The 22,718-nt window shown below is 38.1% G+C and overlaps 1 protein-coding gene across 3 annotated transcripts in view; it reads right to left on the bottom strand.

The window, feature by feature from the left end:
* Positions 1–5,479: 5,479 nt before the first annotated feature.
* The window catches only part of LOC105391243 (pituitary homeobox homolog Ptx1), a 32,688-nt gene continuing 15,449 nt past the window's right edge, over positions 5,480–22,718 (bottom strand). For all 3 annotated transcript variants that reach the window (XM_038119126.2, XM_038119127.2, XM_038119128.2), the window contains exons 3-5: positions 19,743–19,868; positions 14,658–14,905; positions 5,480–7,354 (exon numbers count right to left, since the gene is read on the bottom strand). In XM_038119126.2, coding sequence (XP_037975054.1) covers positions 6,770–7,354; positions 14,658–14,905; positions 19,743–19,868 — 959 coding nt within the window. In that variant the 3' untranslated portion in view covers positions 5,480–6,769. The remainder of the gene's footprint in view (positions 7,355–14,657; positions 14,906–19,742; positions 19,869–22,718) is intronic.

Raw genomic sequence — 22,718 nt, 5'->3', positions numbered from 1 at the left:
AGAAGGATTTTTTCGATGAACAAACCGTCGACGAACAGTGATTTCGACGAACCGTGCTATCGGAGAAGAGTAATTCGGAAAACGATTCGGAGCTCCCGTTTTCATGACTTTATAGATGCATTGTATATCTATGGGACATTAGCCAAAATTGTGTTAGTGAAAACTTTATTAAATAAAACTGAAATAAAAATAAAAAAAACACGCACTCACGCCTTGTACTAATGTACTCCCTTGCGGGGTAGGCAGAGGTGCATTGCTGCACCCACTTTTCGCCAGAGTGTTATGTTAGTCCCAATGTAATAGGGGGCGGGCCTATTGCCAATTTACGGGCATATCCAAGACCCGAGAACAAATATCTGTGTTTAAACAAATATCTGCCCCAGCCGGGAATCGAACCCGGGACCATCGGCTCAGTAGTCAGGGTCACTAACCACTACGCCATTCGGTCGTCACTGAAATTTAAATAAAACTAATTACTTAATCTAAACTAAAATAGTACCTATAAATATAATGATATTATAAAATTACTATACGTAGGTACATATACCTGTTCTGTAGCTATAATGAGCTGACAGCACTTCTTTACGCCTCATCTAGCGCTCGTTACGGGCTCGATCATAAATCTTCATTCCCAATGCTGGGCTACTATCGTCATTTTCAGTCAACTCCTGAAAATTATCAGAAATCTATGAAAAAAATGTTAAAGTAACATAAGAAATTTTTATAGTTATAATATGGAAAGATTTATTGGTCATAACTTCAACGTATTTATTATAATCTTCAAATCATTGACGTATACTCATAGAGGTCATTGCTCACACTACTACTATTACTTGCTCACATTCATAATGACAAAAATACTGAAATTTTGTTTGTGTTTGTAAAAAAATATATAGGTACTTACAACATAGTAGTAAGTACCGCAGCTATTGTGTCTACAAAGCCTTACGCTCCCCTAGATTTCGATTGAGATGATACTCCTGATTCTTCAAAATGATGTACTTACACACTACATTAATCCGTTTTTATACGAATATGAAAGTAACGAATTTTAAATTACGAAGTTCATAGTTCAAAATAAAGAACCTGTTGAAGTTTTCGATATTGCAATAATATTTCGTAACTTTCATATTCAGTGTTTTCAAATTCATATAAAAGATTTTCGGTATTTTTAAGTATTCCCGTTTTTAGTGGTTTTATTTTACTTAACTAAAATATTAGCTCCAATAATACAATTTCTTTGTTTGAAAACAGAACATTGTTGTTTTACCATAGACAACTACATCAACGTTTTCGAATCTCGAAAACTAATAAACAAAACGTTTCTTTCCATTGGCTCCGCTGAAGCAACACACACAGAGAGTGGTGTGCAATAAATCCCTGTTCCACTCTATTTATTTACCCTGCCCCCCCCCCCCCCGCCCCTCCCGGCGCTACCCTCTGAAAGGAGGTTGCTATACTGAGGTTCGCGTAGGAACCTCGTTTTTATTCTGACTGTGTAAGTACTGGCTAGTAACAATAATGGTAAGTATTTTATCAAGTTAAAAAAAGTTATTGAATTCTTCTTATTACATTTACATGTTGCTAGCAGTGTCATGAAATACATGGTTTCGCAAAAAATTCATATTCAGGTTCAGGAGGCTATTAAGGGGACTCAGCTGGTCATTCTGAACAAATTTTGTTCTACGGCTTTTAGGAATTCACAATGAATGAATTCAAATAAATAGGTACCTACATTAATGGTTTACATCTACGTAAGGTATAGAAAACTCGAAATACCTAGAATAACAAACGGAATGATCAAATTCATAAAATGGAACATAAAACTACAGCCACTCAGAGATATTATTTGATAGCAACCTCGCTTCTAGAACACAATTAACTTGTAAGATTGTCTGTGGAGGCTGCATCCCGACCCCTGCCAACCCTCCTTGCGAAACAAAACATCAATAAACTCCCGCTACATTCAAAACACAACTTTAAGTCATACGTTTAAAGCTTTTACTACCATGGCAAAGTATAAATTTTATGCCCCGCATTTATCTAGCGTAGGTATAGCAGTCCAGTCACCCTTGATTGGTTGTCGTTCTTCTAATCCCATTTTGATCCTTTCTACCCCAATGTAGCCCTTTTTGACGCTCTTCAGCATTTCCATACTGCAGCATGCAGCCTTTTTGTTTACGTAAGGCTGGCATTTATACGCTATGTTTAACCCGCCTTTTTGTATCAAATAAAAACTTGCAGTGTTATCGGAAGTAAGCAGTTAAAAACGCTTTATGTATGCAACAATGGAAGATTTTTCACACTGACATGATCATCACAAGGGCAGATGATTGTCACGTTAAATGTTTATAGATATTTTGGCGTTTCCGCTATCATAAAGGCTTCACAAAATATGCAGTCTAAATGATATACTGCTTGGATGTTACAGTGTGCGGTAAAACTTAATCGGATTTAGAAACAGTAAACATTGTGTCACGCTGACCACCAGGGGCACATAAGTGATAAAGAATAAGTGCTGAGAGTTCAAAAAACTGTGGTTCCTTAGTGTTCCGTCACGAGACGCGACGCCGCCGTGACGGCGACAGTACGATAAACTCCGTGTTACCAAAAACACAATGTTTGTCACCATAAAGATAACAGAACTGTGCGTATGCGCCCACCGCATCGCTTACATAAGTACCTAGAGCCCTCGGCAAATACAACACGTCTTAATTAAATATTGAATAATAAAAATGCCGTCATTGAACAGCTGGTGATAGTGTCGGCAAATATTGCTCAGATATGCAGCCACAAGTCTCCGGGCCTGGTGTCGTATAAACTAGGTTCCCTAACGAACTAAGCTCTTAATTCACCGCAAGCCAAAGTTGACAGGTTAATGTTATACAATGTATAGATTTTTCCATGACACACAGCCCCAGCTGATAAAAATTGACACATAAAGTGCTTCTGTCTGCTAGTGAATTAGTCATTATTTATTGTTAGTTAACTTTCTACTATTTTTCAGGCATTTGTATCGTGTGCCATTTTACACTCGCAATCGCATGTTTTCTTTAACTTAATCACTGAGACTAACGTGGACTAACCGTTAATATTACGCAAATATCATAACACCCTCTGTATATCAGTGTTTTTCTTTCTTTTATGACGATCTTCTTATGTTTATATTTATATGCAACTATGTTACTTACATGCATGGTAGAGTAGAGGTTGTAAATAACAAACAAAATGTGCCCGTAACATGGCAATAGGCCCGCCCCCTATTACATTGGGACTAACATAACACTGGCGAAAAGTGGGTGCAGCAATGCACCTCTGCCTACCCCGCAAGGGAGTACATTAGTACCAGGTTGTAAATATTTTAATAAATAATCAAAAATTATAACTCGCATTCAAGGACAACCATCAACATTACCATTTCACATTCAACATGCCATCAACAGCCTACGTACATTGCCATCGTCTTTCGAATATCAAAGAGCAATAAACAATGATGAGGTGTATCGGCGCTCAAGTGGCGGTAATCCGGCACATGATTACTGGTCCGGGCAGGTGCAGCGGTCCAGCTTTACGGCTTCCCGGAGGCTTCGCTTTCAATATTAGCCGCCGCCGCCGCCGCCGCCGCCGTGGCCAGAGTCCGGACGCGCAGCCTTTTTCAGGGATCCGCAGGAATATTTTTAGAAGGCTATGCTAAACCACAGAATAGGTAAAACATACTTACTTACCTATTTTAATTTTAATTTTTTGGTTTTTGCTTTTCATATTGCATAAATAACGGACCAATACCTATAGAGAAATATGAATGTGGCGGCCATTACATATATGAGTAGGAGCGATTATAACGAGACTTGGAATTATATTAATCATTTCCTTATTATTGTTTCTATACCGGCACTTATTCGGTTAAAAATAAGCCGATTTTAACACTTGGAATATTTTGACCCATTACTACATTAACCGGTACATTACTTGACCCATTCCATTTATATTTAAATCTCCTCGACGTTGTTGGAGGAAAATCACTAACAGAAGAAAAATAAAAATACACTGACTGGACGGAACCTCACACCTCTACAAAAACCCGCTCTTACCTCGCTTTTTATTATTTTGTCGCATCGTTTTGTCGCCAAATGGAATCATTCCGCCATCTACATTTTTATTTTTCAATTGGCTCACGATTAGTCGGATTAGTCGGTATCGCTTTTCGATTCTTTGCTCGTTTTGGACATGCCTCGGCCGGGACTCGAACTAATTGCTTCTAAACGGTGTCATGAACATGGCAGCTAAACGATTGATTTTTATGATTCCAATTTGACCTCTTCAGCTTTATTAGAGTTATTTACACCCATGACATAGCTTTTTAGTTTATTCTATTTTATTAAGCTTCTTAATGCTAACAAACTATACTTATGATTTTCATAAAATGCATTTTCCTAAAAAAATAAAACCTTTTAAATGCCACAGGAATAATAAAATCATATAAATTTACTTACATACGTCAATTTTAAACGGTAGCGTCGCGATTCACAATCTCCATAATGTTAAATTCTTCAGGCTTCAGGAAGGTGGTTTCTGGTCCATCTATTTAAGTATGTATATATGTACATAATACACGATATAAGTACTAGCTAGACAACCATGGGCTCCAATGAAGCAGGTATTCTTATTTATTTAGCTAAACTATAGAAGACTATAACTTCTTGCGTCAAGATTTTTTTAATATAGTGAAAACAATATCTTCTTACAAAAATTAACTTATCCAACAAAAATATTATGTAAGTTTGTCCTCATTTCAGTGATGTCACATAAATTCTTCTCAAACTTGCCATTTACTCCTAAACTCCTATATTGAAAACAATAGTTCCATCTTAGTTAAAATACATCACCGAAACTATTACCATAACTACGATATTAATACCCGACGAGAAAGCATAAAATATATCAAATTTATTCATGAAGAGACCCGACGTTGTGCACAAAATTTATATTCAAGTGTATATGAAATGTATTTGCAAGTCTACCAAAGAGCTACGAGCTACGAGCTACGGGCTACGGGCTACGAGATGTGACGTGCAATCTATCTCCGTAGCGCTGGCAGCCCCGCTGTCGGCTTCCTAGACATCTTTATTGCAATACAACTTATTGTGTTGTTATGTACGCCTGGTACTTTAGGTTGGATATCTTTTGTGACTTTGAAAAATAATCTTGACGATAGTTGAATCTCGGCTGTTCATACTTATATGTAAATATATTTTTCAGCGCACTTGATGTTAATTCTAAATATCGAATCGAACATGGAACCATTGGCACCATACAGAATTACGAATCGCACTGTTTCTTACTTACATAATTATTAAACTGAAAGTACTATGTAGGTACTTACCTGGAGTTTTGCATCTTTTTCTAATTGCCAATTATAAAACGGTTAATAATGTTTAATGGTTTAAGTAAAGGATGGGGTTAAATGAAAAGATCTGAATATGATTCCGTGATATTTTTTTATTATGACTAGAGGTTTTGTTTACGTTACAAAACAATCGGGATTTATTACAAAATAATTCAACAGATAATTGTTCTACATTTTAGATATTTCTGTTTGATATGTATTAAATGAAAACCTCGAGGTCACATCCCATTATTCCAAACATTTTACGTTAAATATTTACAATCTTATAGGTATCTGAGAGGTTTCATCACGGGTAGTAGGCACGGTAAAACTATCTACATCTTGTGAAACTTCTTTATTATTATAGAATACAGATAGGCTTGCTTATTTTGTCAATAAAAATAATTATGTACATTAACTTTCTGTAAATAAAACTTTCACTACATTTTTATTTCAAAAGAAATAGAGATCTGGATTCGTTTAATCTCATTAGGAGGCGGTGGCACTTCGATGCTCGAGTCTCAAAATCATTTTTATCAAGAATTATTTTACAGACATTTTATTTTGGAAATTACAAAATGATAATTTACCGGGATTATACAACTTATAAAAGACAAAAGCACGATAAAAATATTTATAGCAGTTTTACATATTTACAAAATGGCGCAGAATCCAAGCGGAAATTACATTGAAATAAATTACCAAGTTTCTGCACAATGTGGGTCCATTTCACTAACAGGTATGAAACCCTAGTGGGTGAGTATTGCCAGCGATGTTCTGTTTTAGTACTAATAATTAATATTTAGGAACATTTTATATTTTTTACATCACTAAGAATCTATTTGTACAAAAAGATATATTTAGTTATTTTAGGTTGGAATATATAAATAGATTGAATTTGGCAAAGTACATAATAGATTGTAAAGCTATATTCAACATAAATTCTGTTAAACCATTCGCACTTTCAAATCATAATAATTATGTCATTAATTCCATTCTTAATTAATCTATTACCATAAGTTACAATACCATACTAAACTTATAAAAATTGCACACATCACTTTGGTATACGTACGTACATACTCGTAGCTACATATTTACATCTTGTTACATTACACTTAAAACATCGTTAAGGTTTTATTGCCTGAAATTCCATAAAGTGTCCGTAACGTCGGTCACTAAGTCTCGACTGCGCGTCGCCCGCCGCGCCGCCGCCGCCGCCGCCGCCGCCGCCACCTAGTCGAACCAGTCCCACAGCTGGCGGTACAGCGCGGGCGGCGGGGGCGCGGCGGGGGCCGGGGCGGGCGAGGCGGGGGGGGACTAGGAGGCGCGCGCGGCCGGCAGCGGCGGCGGCGGCGACGCGGCGCGCGCGCGGGCCTCGTCTCAGAGCACGCGGTCCGCCATGCCGGCCGCGGCGTACTGGCACGCGGCCAGCGGCGCCGAGCCCGCGCGCGACACGGGCGACACCGCGCCGTAGCCGCCGCCGTACGAGTGCTGCTTGGCCTTGAGCCGCAGCGACGCGATGCTGGACGACATGGCGGGGCAGGGCTCGGCCGCGCGGTGGTACATGCCGTACGCGCCCGGCGGCGCGCTGTAGGGGCACGGGGCCGCGCCCGCGCCGCCGCCCACGCCGCCCATTCCGCCGCCGCCCACGCCGCCCACCCCGCCCATGGACGTGGCCGTGTTGAAGCAGTTGACGGAGCTCTGGTGGTGGCTGGCGGGCACCACGCCGCCTAGCGGGTTCACGGGCCACGGGAAGCTCTTGGTGCCGAGCGGCGACGGCACCTTGGCCGCCCAGTTGTTGTAGGGGTAGGAGGAGTAGAGCGCGTCCGTGTCCGGGAAGGGCTGCATGAGGCCGTTGAACTGCGTGCTGAAACCGTTCTTGAAGTCGACGGCGGCGGCGGCGGCCGCGTTCATCGCGTTCCGCTCGCGTTTCCGCCATTTGGCTCTCCGATTTTTGAACCATACCTGTAAAGAAGGAAACGATGTTTTAAATTCGGATTCTTTTAAACTTTTCTGGGCGAAGATGGGGGGCGTCGCTGTAAGCGATTCGGGACACGAACCGCGTTGCGTAGCTATTAACTTTACTCATTACAAAGTTGCGGCGGAGGCTGGCGTATTCCGGCCACGTAGCGTGACCGGCGGCGACCAACGAGCCGTCTAATTGCGGCGGCGGAATGAAGATAAACGACACGAGCCGCGGCCGACACGACGCCGACACGAGCCGTGAGCGAGATAACGCGGCTGATGCATGGCGCGGCCGTCAGCGCGATCGATCGACGACACCTCGCGCGATAAATTGCGCAATCCACGTACCGACTGCAATAAATATCGCGCCGGCGGCGTTATTTGTCTCACTCAGGGCGGGCTCACCGAACCGGAGCGCAAACGGTAAATAATACCCTCTTTCCTCGGTTAAGTGAACATAAACGCTCGTTTTCATTTCCACCCCATATACGATTATTTTGTTTTTCGAAACGTTAGGTTCTGTTTTTCGGGTGTGGCTATTTAGTGGCTACCTGTTTTCCTGGAGCACGGGATTACTCCGTGTAGTAGGTGTGATGCAGTAAGCGCGCGTGTGTGGGTGCGCGAAGCCGCGAGGGTCGGAGGGTCGCGATATTACTGCGGCATATAATCCTTTAAATATATTATTGCAGCGCGGATGTGACCCTTCCCAGGACCGGCCCGCAAGGAGGGACCCCAATATTTTTATTGTACAGCTCTAAATCAATACTAATGTTGGTTCAGATAATCTATTCATAATCTGTTTTTAATTTTATTTATTTTTCATTTTAAAATTCATGTAAAAGTTTTTAAACTGGAATTATAAAAGTTTTGTAGGTATCTACAGCTAATACGATAGAGATGTGCTTTTAAAAATAGCACTAGTTTAATCATTAAAAATCCTCAAGAGTTTATTCCATATGTGTGAGTTATTCTCGTGGCAATGCTAGGCGCTACGCCGTTGCTACGAATTTCGTAGCACTCGTAGCGGACCTACGAGGCCCAAGCCTTGCAAAATTAACATAAATGAACACCGCGGCACCACCGGCCCACAATAACTATGATTAACCACCGGTTAGGGTCCGCTCCAAAATTAAACTTTAATCGAAATTTTATTACGGTGATCAATCAAGGGACGTTCTAACTAAATTTTCTACCCACACAAGCAAATTTAACCCTTACGTTAACGGCATTAAGCGAGTAGTAGCATGTGATGGTTTTGATGTCTATAAAAGTTAATACGTGTGTTGGTTTTATGATTCTTAAAGCGAGAAATTGCTTTATTTGTTATTTAACACGTGCCTTTATTAGATACTTATAAACTCATCTTGTGTGATATTGAAAACGTTAAATTTATTTTTATTGAGACAAAATATATAAAGGCGTGTACGTAATCGCCTGCAAAATGTTATCGTTATTAGCACAAAATAAAGTATAGACACACAAACCTGCAGAGCATGCGCGGTAACTTCACTTCACATAAAAAGCTCTTTTGTAACTAAACTACGAAACCTACGTTAGGTAGGTACTTTATACCAAATATGTGTTTAGAAACAGAAAATTTGTACAGCATATTAAATACATTTTACATTATTGGATCAATTCTAAAGTATTGAGTTATTTTAATCGCAATATTCACATTCAAAACATCCACAACCCTTATTTTCAACACCCATTTGACCTATTCCAACATCACCTCCAAGATGATAGAAAGCAAGCTCGCTGGTCGGTTAAACTATAATAGCTGACTATAATCCTATGAGAACTACCCCGTGCTAGGGGTGGATTATTAAATGCGCCCCGCTGTGCAATAGCTACTGTTGTGCTGCTCTGCTCATATAGAGAGATATTCTTGACAACTGTATTAGTTTCTTGGTTATTTATTGGTTTCTGCTGACAGCTCGTGACTTTTGCAAGTTTTGCACGGGTAACCTTCCGCGTTATAGAGACGTTTTAATTAAATTTTCATGGGTTTACAATAAGAGAAACCAGTCATTATATGTTTCTAGTATCTTACATTACTTAACACCATAGTCAACAAAGCAGTCTTACTCGAGGATGAAATAGTTTACAATAAAATATAGTAGAAATAAAACATTGGACCTGGAAGTATGAGGGTCGTTGAAGTATACAGAGTTCAAACATAACGCATTTTTTATTGAAGTAAATTCTAGAGGAAATTGTAAATAGTAGAGTGTTATCAAGTTCAATTGTATCAAATCATCATCAAAGAGATGTTAAGATTCAATCACATTTATAATACATTGACTCTGTATAAGCAAAACAAATTGTAACTATTCATTGAGATACATTCCGACCTAATACCTTAGAAAATCCTTACAATCACAACACTGAGAACCAATCTCGATAAACAAAATAATATAAGGTATACAACTATACACGCGCAGACACAAACAAGAAAGCAATTCAAATCCTTAAAGCTACTGAATAAGAGTGGTATTGCTGTGATATACTTTCTTGGCAAGAACATAATAATTATATTAATTTTGAATTATGATTGAAGTTACCTATAAAATAGGTAAATATTGCAAAAAGGTTGATCTTCTGAATGATCGACTTGACTGTGAAGTGTTCAAAAGCTTTTTGTGGGTTTAAAAACTTTACTCGGTACAAATACAAAATTTGTCTGAACGAGATCGCTTTCAGAGATGAAGCCGACGTTTGTACACCTATGCAAGGTTCTTTCTATTACGGTACGGAAATAAAGATTATTGCATTTGTATATTATTTGAAATGTGGTGTGACAGCGTATGACATAAAGTTTGCGGTTCCTGTTGAAGATATCAAGAGATTTAAAAATCATTCAGGATTATTCAGCAGTGTACAAGATTACCCTCTCGTCGTGTTTCAGAATCGGGGCTTATGTTTACTTAAATAAACTCGAGGAGTGGGATTATTGTATTGAAGTAGTGCATTACTGCTTGGAGAGCGGCCAAGCCAAACGTATCCGCTTCTAATTTCGTACGTATACGCCAATTTTGTTTAAATTAATATTTGTTTTCAATAAATTCATTAATTATTACGCTGTTTTCTTTGAATAAATATTATATTATGAGGGTATGCACCTAGATATATACTTAACTGTGGATGAAGTGAAAAATATGTCTCAAGAAACAAAAAAAAATCACCAAGACGTATCTAAGAGAAACTTCCCTGCATCACAAACCTATCTGAACCTATTAAACACACTGGCATCGTTCTTCATATAGAAATAGGTCGTGGATAAAGCCCCATGGTACTAGTTTTACACGTAAAATAAATACAGTTACGTGCTATCGCCGCGGCGGGGTTGTTTGAAGTGCGCTGCAGAATGCGCCCTAAACTGTTTCACTGGACGATCTGTGTGCACTGGTGCTACAACCGTGCTATAGATAAACACCAGAATAAGTTGTTTACATTTTTAGTATAGATAGATAGAGTACTCTTTATTTGTACACTAAGAATAATTAACAATTTAATATGACAACTTAACTAGGGTACAAAAGACGGTCTTATCGCTTATAACGATCTCTTCCTTTTTACCAGAACCCTTAAACTAGTAAGTAACCTAATCGTATGTTGATTATTGGAATAACTGATATTTCCTTTGGAAGTATTTGTTTTCAAGCTAGAATTTACTCCGAAGAACTTAGTTAACTAAGCTTTTTTTGTTTGTTTCAACAATTTTGCATTTTCACATTATTGATTCAGAATCGAAACATAAAATGACATGAAATAGACCAACACGTGTCTTCGACCGCGTTAATAAAAAAGGTGTCCGCGTCAAATTCCACCCGGCCATAAATAAGAGAGAAATTTCCGACGAATACGTTGTAATCGACGCGGCTAATCCTTGCGTCACGCGGTTCGACACCTCGGGGAGGGAGCGGGGAGGGGGGGAAAGTACCTACCTATATCTAAACTAACTATACTGTAGTTTGTATGAAGGTCTATGAATTCAGACACTATGAAAAAAGGGTATTTGTTTCGATAACGTCATGTATGACATGATTATAAAATTATGGGAAAGTTGGTTATCTTTTACGATGAGGCCACTGTGAACTGATTTTGGTAACATTTAGAGATAGAGATTGGTATTAGTGTTTGTAAACCATGCTTCGCTGATCCTGAAAAAGCTTTTCCGGCGGAATGACAATTAATCCTATGTGACGTGGAGTTATTTCGCAGGACAGGAGTACCACGTACAATTAAAAGTTTTTAGACCAAAAACTATAAGACAAATATATATGTCCGCAAATTTTACAAGGACATTATTTGCCGTCGACATTCATACTCGTGATTCCGTAGCGATGAAGTTCTGGGAAGTTCGTCAGCTCCGCTAGAACAGGCAGTGTGGGAGGGCACGTCACCCACGTCACGATCTGTATGAAACATGTCACGAGCCGTTTCACGGACTATTGACAACGAGTTGGAGATGAATTAGTGATGGTTTGGCGACGCACCGATCACTTGGAGGGAATAGTAAGAGATGGAAACGAAAATGGAAATGCTCTCAGTATACCTACTTACGATGATGGAATATACGTTAGTTATGAGAGCTTCTTTATTTTAATGAGCCATCACTGTGTGGCTACATACAATTACGGGCAATGAAAAAGTTCCATTCACAAAATGCCGACACCAAACAACCCCATTATTTTCAAACATTTAATTAAAATTTGAACAAAATATTACCGTTATTATTTGGTATATATATATCCTGATGCTCAATTAAATGTACTTCAATGTTGCAGAAGTCGTCATTAAGCTAGCCTTTTCAGTTTAGGAGTAATTTGGTGCTTTTCTTATTGGTATTATTATTTATTTCTCTATTAAAAAACTTAATATACTTCCTTGATATATAGTATATTTCCTTGAAATCAGGCCTTTATAGTCGGTGTCAAATGAATTAATTTGTCAGACAAAGATCATTTGAAGAGATAAACTACCTTCTGTTCCTAGTGAAAAATCTGTTGCAAATAAATTAGAAGGTATAAGCGGAATAGATTAAATGATTATCAGATCTTAAACGATTATTGTTCTAACTAACACCAGACTAATAGCTAAGATCTCGTTTGTCCAAACAGGAATGATCACAGACAAAGTAGATAAAGAATTTGAATAAATTGTCCGCCGACATCTTGATTCTGTGCCAAATTACGACAGGAATGCGATGTCGCTATTATAAGATGATTTGTTTCGCTAAATATGTAGGCTTATAACGTCTTTTTGCCTCTTATTATAATTCATACATACTTAGGTATTTCTGCAACTATAATATTAACGGACCCATTTATATAAAATGTATTTCTTTCTAATAAACAGTTTACAGTAATTACTATATCTTTAAAAAACTTAAACATCTGTCCAAATACATGTAGTGCCATCTTTCACGACGATAATTGAGTCATAAACAGGCAATGACCCTAATGAGTGGGTAACAAAAATAATGTAAAACGATTTATTGCCATGTGCGAGCGCCGATTTATTGGACAAGGCGACGCGAGCGCCGCTAATCCTCTCTAGGGTTGACGGAATTAGACTTTCACTGCATTTGAATTTGGAATCGGTGTTTGTCATTATGAAGACACATCTCTCTTTGTTAGCTGGACAAGGAGTTGCATGTCAGATGAGTTTCAAAGTCAATAAATATTCTACTGAGATGGTTTATGAAATATTGTAACCCATAATATCTATAATTCCTATCTTTCTAAATGTGTTTCTTCGTTAGTCTTTATCTTCCTTTTAACGCCTTAACGACATGACTTATTATGTTGTAAATTTTTGCCACATTTAATTTGTACATATTTTGTTTTTCAAATCTTTTCAGCTACTTAAACATTTTGAAAAGATACTCAGTTCAAACAGGAAAGCATTTTAGCGGAGCCACGATATCCGCAATCGAATTGTTTTTGTTGCTCAGCGAAAGCTGCAGCCCTGGGCAGATACAAATTGATATTGTTTTTAAGAACACCCGCGCCCGGTACTTCACTGCGCAGGCGCAGTAACACGCAGCGAGCACGTCACTCCTCGTGCTGCACCCCACTTGACGTGCATCGAACACTTGGTATCGATTTACTAATTGGAGAATAAATGAATATTGTGCTCCTGTCTCTTTAGCTAGAGCGATGATGATCTTTTGTACGTGATTATTTAAATTATAACATTAACTGCAACGCTTATAAGTGTATCAATGAATAAAACAAAATTTAAATTATTAAGGCCCTAAGAGATACATGGTGATGGTAACACGGTAGCAGATTCTAGTAAAAAAACAAAAAGCAATCAATCCCAAAGCCGCGCATTCCAAAACGAATACCGAACAAACCAAAAATATTCTTGAACAAGCCGAGTGTAAATAGCGCACACCGGCGTCGACCGCAGAATCTAACGTGGACTCGAAAACTATTGACAGTGAGTGTGGGTGCTATCAGGCTTAATCCCCGGATTATGAATCGACCGAAATAGACGGTTCAAATACACTGGGATTAAGGGCTTCGGTTCCGTCCGTGCACAAAAATACCGGAGGAGCGGATGCGCCGATTAGCCGAACTCCAACATCACTCGTTAATATTGTGACGCTGCACCTTCCAACAAGACTACAAGAAGAGATGGGAGATTTGCGAGAGATGTACAGAAAAACCAATATAAATACTATAGTGGTGTTGGTTTAGATGGGGCGGCTGCGTTTGGACGTTGTGATTGGGACTTTTAATGTGTTTTTTGTTAACTTTCCGGATAAAATCAATTTGAAAGTTTCAAGTGGATTTGTGGTTTGAATAAACGTTTCTTTAATAATAATAATATGTGGGGACATCTCACACACGGCCATCCGACCCCAAGCTAGGCAGAGCCTGTGTTATGGGTATCGGACAGCTGATATATCTACACAAATACATAGATAGATACATATTACCCTTACACCCAAGACCCGAGTACAAATATCTGTCTTTAAACAAATATCTGCCCCAGCCGGGAATAGAACCCGGGACCTTCGGCATAGCAGTCAGGGCCACTAACCACTACGCCATTCGACCGTCGAGTTTTAAGTAATATGTGTATTATTTACATATTTTAGTTATGGAGATGATAATATGTTTAGTAGTAAATTAATACGGTTAAGCTTGTACCTACCTTCTTCTCTTGTACCTATAAAGATACTTACTTCAAATTTACCATCCCATCAAACCAAACCAAAAAATTCACCATCACCAACAACAACAAACTGCATCTATTCCACTAATTAATAAACATCAACAGCACTCACCCGAACTCTCGCCTCCGTGAGATTGGTCCACATGGCGATCTCCTCCCGAGTAGACATGTCTGGGTAGCGGTTCCTCGCAAACGTGGCTTCCAGCTCCTGGAGTTGCTGGCTGGTGAAGTGCGTGCGCTGGCGCCGCTGCCGCTTGTTCTTCTTGTCTCCCTTCTCGTCCATCGGCTGGTCGTCCGGCCCGACGCCCGGGGTCGTTGATTCTGTCTTTATGGTCGGCTCCGATGACATTTGCCGGTTGTCTGCGGGTGAGAGGTAGAGGTTGTAGAAGAGGAACTATGATGTTTATACAGGCTTGTACTGGGCGGATTAATAAGTTAATAGAAGATGTACTTAGTCAGAAGTGTGTTTGATAGGTATAATATAGAGGTACATAATTACGATAGTTTCGTTCAGTATATTATTATGTATCTCGTATTCCCTTCTACTACTAACTGTAGAATGAAAAATGAGCAGGCTAATCCTGAGCAGCATTTATGTAAACAATTTAGTTGCACTGGAATCTTGAAATATTTTGTTAAACGCAGTAAACTGTATACAAAGCGTTTATCCTATTGGCTGCGAACCAAAAATATCTTAATTTATCGAGCCCCGTGCTCGTGATACACATAAATTCTGCTAACACAAGAACTCGCCGTCCGCGTTGACTCTACAACACAAAGTACCTAGACACATCCATTATCAACTTTCAAATAAGCTTCGGGCTTCATTAATCAACCTATAAATCGAACTCTCTCTCCCGTATATTCAAAATTTCAAACGAAAAAAAGCGTTTCAGAATTACCTGTTTCAAATTCGGAAAAACGCAGAAAAACTAATTCAAACCGTAAAATGTTTAAAAAATATTAGGTACAGATAAAAAAACGTAATCATTACAACCAGTAGCTCGGCGGGATTATAGCCAGCGTGCATGTAATAGTTGGTAATACTTTTACGACGGTGCTGTAAATAAGTTGATCTCGATGCGCGGTGACACGGCGGTCGTAAATTACGGTAAACATGATAAAAATCTGGTCAAGTGCGGTTTCGGTAATCAGAATAAATATTTCATACATGTATGTATATCAATAATTTCATTCATATTGATTTAGTAGAAACATATTATTATCCTGAAAATGTTCCAGTGACATAGCACCCAATCACTCTTAAACACCTCAATATTTAAGTTCATTTATAAAAGCGCATTAAACCTACAATAATTAGTATTATTACCAACTTAAAACGTAAATATTATATAAAATTTTATATGTTTAAAAAAATGGGTCTTTTGTAGGCAGTTTGTGGGTGGAATTTTTAAGTTGCAACTAACCATCCTAAGTACTAACCGTGTAAACTGTAATTAGATTTGTTCAGTTCAATAAAAACTAATTTATTTCTATGCAATATGCCGTTCTGTATTATCAAGCTCATATCGCAACATTGATTTTCCCGCCCTTACTTGCATATGTTCACAAAAATTTCGTTAGTGCTTTCGAGTTACAAAATTTATGTCAACAGCACGGCACAACACAGTGCCTGCGATATGCCCAGTTATTACATCAATTCAGACCTGATAAGAGAAAGGCAATCTACACATATTGGATTTAACCAAAATCCCAAATGACAATAGTAAATAGTGATATATTTTTTGTCCCTGTCCTTTTACGTTCAACCATTTATATCAAAATTTTATTATGTTTACTGCGCTAACATTATCACTACCCAGTATCATCACTTTCAAATTTTACCGTCTATTCAATAAGGATAACATCTTTCCATTATATGTACAAATAACAATGAACGTTGGAAGGATGTATGTATATATTGTTGAAGTTGTACCTAAGCTATATAGGTACCTAAATAATCTAAATATATATTTTTCAAGATATTATATTAGGTAATGGGTGGAAAGACTACATAGAGCTTAACTTCTTATAATAAGAAAAACATCAGGAATTTTAAGAAATCTGTGACGCAATTCACTACTTCTACCTACAATGACTTAAATCCGGCGAATATCTCGATTTCCAATAATTATAGACTTTAATACCGCTATATCTTTACTCTGTGATGCTTTTTAACTGCGCTCAGTTCTTTCTTCGATCAAGAAAGTGTTATCCACAACGATAGAGGCAAAATTAGGCTACACCTTACCAAATTACAAAACGCCAATCAAACGCAATAGAGATACTATCAAAATCAGCCAATCATGGTTAGCCATACCTACAATTTGTTTTATCTGATTAAGTTGCAACACTTTTGATAAACAAGTGTAATTTAGTTGGCTACGCGGATTAGCTTCTACGTTTTTATTGCCTCTATCTTGATTGAAAACTTTATTGACAGTTAATTATAGGTAGGTACATATATTTTTGTTTTCGCCATGAAAAAATATAGTATTATTAAGGTGATCAATCTCAAAGTTCTTTGGGTAAGAGTGCATAATGAACAACAAGGGATTAGTGTCACCGTATCAACCGTGGCGCAGTCTACCTACTCGTTTATGATTATGATGATACAGAGAACATACATTATATTAAGATTTATAGATTTTTACACTATTTATTTGTTTTCTGTGGGACTCAACGTGAAATAGTCGTCTTAATTATCTTAATCTTATTTCTACAGCACTGTAAATACATTTAATAATTTCATAAAGGTGAATTGGCGGCGCTAGGTTGGCCTTACACTTTTCTACGCTTACTAACTTTTATGTTGTCACTATTTCATTGAGCAGATCAACCCCCTTCAAATCGCTCTCCCTGTTCCTCGTGTTGCTGTGAAAGTTATTAGAAATAGTGGCGGCCTCGATAGCGTGGACGATAGATAGATGTGTGTAGATAGACGTCGATAAGCGGTATCAGTGATACGCTTTGTGGCGCTTGCCGACACATCCATCACTGCGCCTGCCTTTGCCTCGGCCGACGAGACACGATATATCGACAGTTTTCTCCGTGTTCAGAGGGTATAGTACTTTTAGCCTGCACTTTACTAAGACCTTTTATGATTGAGCTTTTGCCCATCATCCACAATGTCCTACACTATTTTATTCTCCTTTGTTATTATTTAATCTATTGTAGTAAAAATGCACGCTGAAATTAGTATCATGCACTGCTATTGATTTTCGATCTAAAAATCTCAGAAAATCTACGGCCATAATAGATAACTAAAGCATTATAACTAAAATCGTTTAAATCCCCAAAACAACCACTGTGCGAAAGTAAAGTACGGCTTTCATATCGAGACAATGATTGACTTTAACTGGGCTTATAAAGATTAGCACTTTATCCACTGCTGAGCCCACAATATCCTCTTTATTGCGAGTTTATAACTTTACAATAGAATGCCACAAGAACGTTACTTTCAAGTTTATTATCCAATTGTTACATATCGTACATATGTTACATGAGTAAATCAAAGAATAGAATTTATAAGCATCTGAAAACCACGAGAGCTTTCACACTCTCTACAATTGTGGGACACCCAACACCCATAACTACTGCATTACTGATATGATAGTAAAATTTACCAAACATAATTAAATCTACAAGTATTCTAAGTCTAAAAGAATAAATTGTAAATATTGTAATCCTATGTCTAACTATAACATGTAAAGACCCTGAAAATAGGCAACCCCTAGAGTTACAGACAGTACCCTCTCTACATTCATGTATTTGGTGTAAATAGCGCAGTTAACACATGTTAACTGTATCTGTAGCACGGTAACACTTCACAGGAACACTCTACTGATAACGACCCTTAATGTGTACTTTCGTTTAACACTAGCTGCAATGTGCGGGGTTTCCTTGGGAAAACAAACCATCAATGGAAAACAACAACTTTATGGAAACTCAAAAATAGCAACTACTTACAGCTTGTAGAATGAACTAGGATTGGTATATAGATCCTTTCCTTAGGGCCTGTAGTCCCTGTGTCAGTCCCATGGGCGGACCATATAAATACACTCACGAGCAATGAAAAAGATTTAGTGAAAAATGACGAATGAAATCTAATGACGCCGCGGCGTCTACAATGTTGAAGTACATTTTAACAGCGCATCAGAATATTACCAACTGAAAACGTAAATATTTGAATCAAATTCTAAATTAATTATTTTTAGGATATATAGGTATATATTTATTATTAACTATGTAGGTTTTATATGTAGGTATTTACATATCGTTTATATTAATGTATTTTATAAATATCTCTTGTTTTCACACGATACCCATTTTCTTTCTTTCTATTTCCTATTTATTTCGTTGTCTGGAAGAGATTACTTTTAGTAATAAGGCCGCCAATTGTGCTATTTATTTTCTTTTTATGTTTGTAATACTTACTGTTTCTGTTTGTGTGCAATAAAGAGTATTTTATCTTTATTTTTTTATTTAAAAGAATTGGGTTCATTGGTGTCGACATTTTCTGAGTGGGACTTGTTCATTGCTCGTGAGTGTATAAAGCCATGGGTCCCGGTTGCCGCTTCGGCAGCTGTCGTTAAGCCTATGTCAAAGGCCTTCGGGCAGCTTGAAAACAACTGACAGTCGGGTTGCCCACTTACACGGAAACTCTCTCAGCACAAGCTTGCTTGTTTTGGGGTCCACCAACCCGTACTAGGTCAGCGTGGTGGACTAGGCCTAAAACCCTTCCTTCATTAGAAGGAGACCTGTGCCCCAGCAGTGGGGACGTGACAGGTTGTAATTATGATGATGTATAAAGGGTAGTACACACTAGAACTTGCTCATTGGTCGCTCACGTCGTCTATAAAGGGCAGTACTCACTGGACCTTGTTCTTTGCTATTGTGTGTATAAAGGACAATACTCACTGTCGTCGGTGTGCTTGCGGTCGCGTTGCTGCCGCGGCGGCGCGTACAGCGACTGCTCCACGCCGGAGCCGCCCGACGCCAACGACGAGACTCACTGGGCCTTGTTCATCGGTCGCTCGTGTATAAAGGGCAGTACTCACTGGACCTTCTTCACTGGTCACTCGTGTATAAAGGGCAGTACTCACTGAACCTTGTTCACTGGTCGCTTGTGTATAAGGTAGTACCTACTCACTGGACCTTGTTCATTGCTCTTGTGTGTATAAAGGACAATACTCACTGTCATCGGTATGCTTGCGGTCGCGTCGCTGCCGCGGCGGCGCGTACAGCGACTGCTCCACGCCGGAGCCGCCCGACGCCAGCGAGGAGTGCCCGCTGTCGCGGAACTCGCCCGTCTCTGCCCACACTGGAATAAATTATAAAAATCATAATCTTTATTTGCACACCGTAAAACAAAACTTAATTATAACTTAAATAACAGAAATGCACAAATGGCGGTCTGATCGCTAAACGCGATCTCTTTAAACCGTTGTAAAACCAGAGTAAGGAAAAGAAAATTTAGGTGTAAACGTAAATTTCATTCAATATTTATTGTATTACTTATAAATGTGTTCATTTGGAGACTGGACAGAGGTCAATTGCTGCTTGTAAATTAAAACCGAATGTGATATGAGGCTCATTCGTTGAGAGAAAATCGTTCAACAGAAGGTCAAATGCCCACAGAAGTGAACTTTTAAGGGTAATGTTTGTCTATGTGTCTTTCAGCACATATTAGAATAACCTACTTAGATTAAATATCTGCTACGATGCGATTTATATCTCATAAAATTACTTATATACATAAAATATTGGGAATTACAATTACAATTAACAATCAGTGTAAAAAACTATTTTGCTGACAAATTGTTGCATAATTGCTAATGACTATCAAAGTAATGCATTTGTCGAACGACAAGACGCCCTGCGGCTTATTCCGGTAATTAAGTGACGTGCACGCTTGTTAACAAATTAGTCGAGAAGACACACGCCTCTTGTGCTCGCACCCTAATTTATAAGGCAGGCCAGATGCTGCCGTAAAAACAACTTTGACCAAAAAAAACTCTATAAGTTCCCACAGAAGTGTACCAAAAAAATATGTCAGGAATCGTAATAATTTGCCGCCAATAAGATGAACGGTAACAAATTAGGATTAAGCGAAATATTCACGCTCCATCTACGTCGCGATTCAGTTCAGGAATTCGCTGAAATAAATATGTCACTTTTACGAGGTTTGTATTTGTGTGGATGTTGTTGTTGCTTGCGATTCATCAGATGAGAGGTGTTTATTAGCTTACAATTATAGGTAAATATCATAATATCAACATTATCATTATACTGTTACTTTTATAAATAATGTTACAATGTGAATATACCTACCAACATATTATTTTTAGAACACAAACACAACGTTTAATTGATCCCTAAACAATATCGTTTGATATTTTAACAAAAAAATATTTACTTCCCACTTCCCTCCGACTTTTCCGCGTATTTAAAGCCTGTTGTTTTTTAAAAGATCACGGAACAGCGATTGATTGGTCGGAATGCCGGAATGACAATAGACAAGAATGTGCGTTCAGAAATGTTTGTCATGTGTGGTTTATGGTAACCACGTGCTTTGGAAAATGGTGCATTTCTTTGTTTTTTTTTTATTTACTTTTTCAGCAAAAACTACCGTTGTTGGATACTTTCTTATTTAAACTTATTATGGCTGTTTTTATTCTTGTAAGAATTCATTCTGATCAATAAGTAAATAGTAACTTTTACTATCAATATTATAGTACTTGCAGAAATCCTAAAAGTTTATCCTATGCCTAGTGAAATTTCAGTATGTAAATCAAACATCAAAACAAAACAAGCAGTAGCATATAGAGATATATCACAGATTACAATACAAGCAAGGGGATAACACATCCCATCTTCTCAGATGATTTGTACTACGACTGTTGACTCTCCAAATATCAAACAATGTATTCAGCCCTGCTAGTCCTCTCTCATTGCAACCGTACCGCCGACTTTCAAACGACAATAGTCTCTATTTTACTAGTGATAGATTCTAAGGCTAGTTTCAGTGTTGCCATCTGCGAGCGACAAGTATCGCTGGACCGTAGGACGCGTGCTGCTATCAGCGTATCTCCCAGTTATATCATTCTACTGAGATATAGTCCTGTTCACGTGGAAACATTCCTTACGCGTGATAAGGATGGAGTTAGGAATTCCAAATTTGGGGATTAGAATCTTATATGTATAAGATCTTTAAACACATTGGTAGGTCCATTAGCTCTATGTACCTATATCACATTTCGCTGTGCAATTATTAGTTAATGAATAAAATTTAACTTTCAGTGGGTTTTTACATAAACGTTTACAGGTAAATAATTTACAGGTAGAACCTCGATATTCTACAATCTTATATCAACAAATTTTACCGCATTCACAATTTACCCACTATCGAACAATTAGTCCGCGCCACACAAACACACGTTACGTTCAAATAAAATTAAATGTTTGTTCTCGTGATAGCGAGTGATAAGACTAACTCATTGTTTTATACACGTCGTAAACCATGCGCCGGCTCGATGCGAATGCATCGCTGTATATGTGTATGTACACTATAATTTAAAATTAAAGTTTTTTTTACTATGTGATTAATAGTTAAATGATTATTATGATCACAACTGTAATCTCCGAAGACTGTCACGACTGGTTTCTGCCAGGAATCGATACCCTGACAGATATTCATGAAACATGGATAATATTCAGACTTTTAAAGTCCAAATTTATGCCAAAATCTAAATTTGTATATGTATAGACAATACTTCATCATTGGACATTATTTATTAATTGAACGGAAGGTGCCGTTGAAGTAATGAGGGCTAAATCGTACAATGTAGTAACTCTAAAAGTCGTTAACCTTTAAAAACGGAACCCCAAGGCGAAGCAAGTATAAAAAGAAACATATTATTTGCGTAGAGGATACACCGAGCAAATACAGATAGCTGCATTATTTATGACTAAGACAGAGTCCATGACATTTTTTACACTCACCTTGTTTGAAAGGTGTAAAGAAGCCACAAGAAAAAACTTTAGCCAGTTCGACTTTGAGGGATATTTTTAAAAGCAATACATTCGTAGTTTCGAGTTAGTTGGTTATTACATCTATTTTTTAGGGTTACGTATCTGACTGGCAAAGTCTACATAATACCTCTAGGTATCG

The sequence above is a fragment of the Plutella xylostella genome, chromosome 12 (assembly GCF_932276165.1).
Source record: "Plutella xylostella chromosome 12, ilPluXylo3.1, whole genome shotgun sequence".
In the NCBI taxonomy this organism is placed as follows: Eukaryota; Metazoa; Arthropoda; class Insecta; order Lepidoptera; family Plutellidae; genus Plutella; species Plutella xylostella.
The sequence above is the reverse complement of the archived record's forward strand: the minus strand, read 5'-3'. Positions and strand labels throughout refer to the sequence as shown.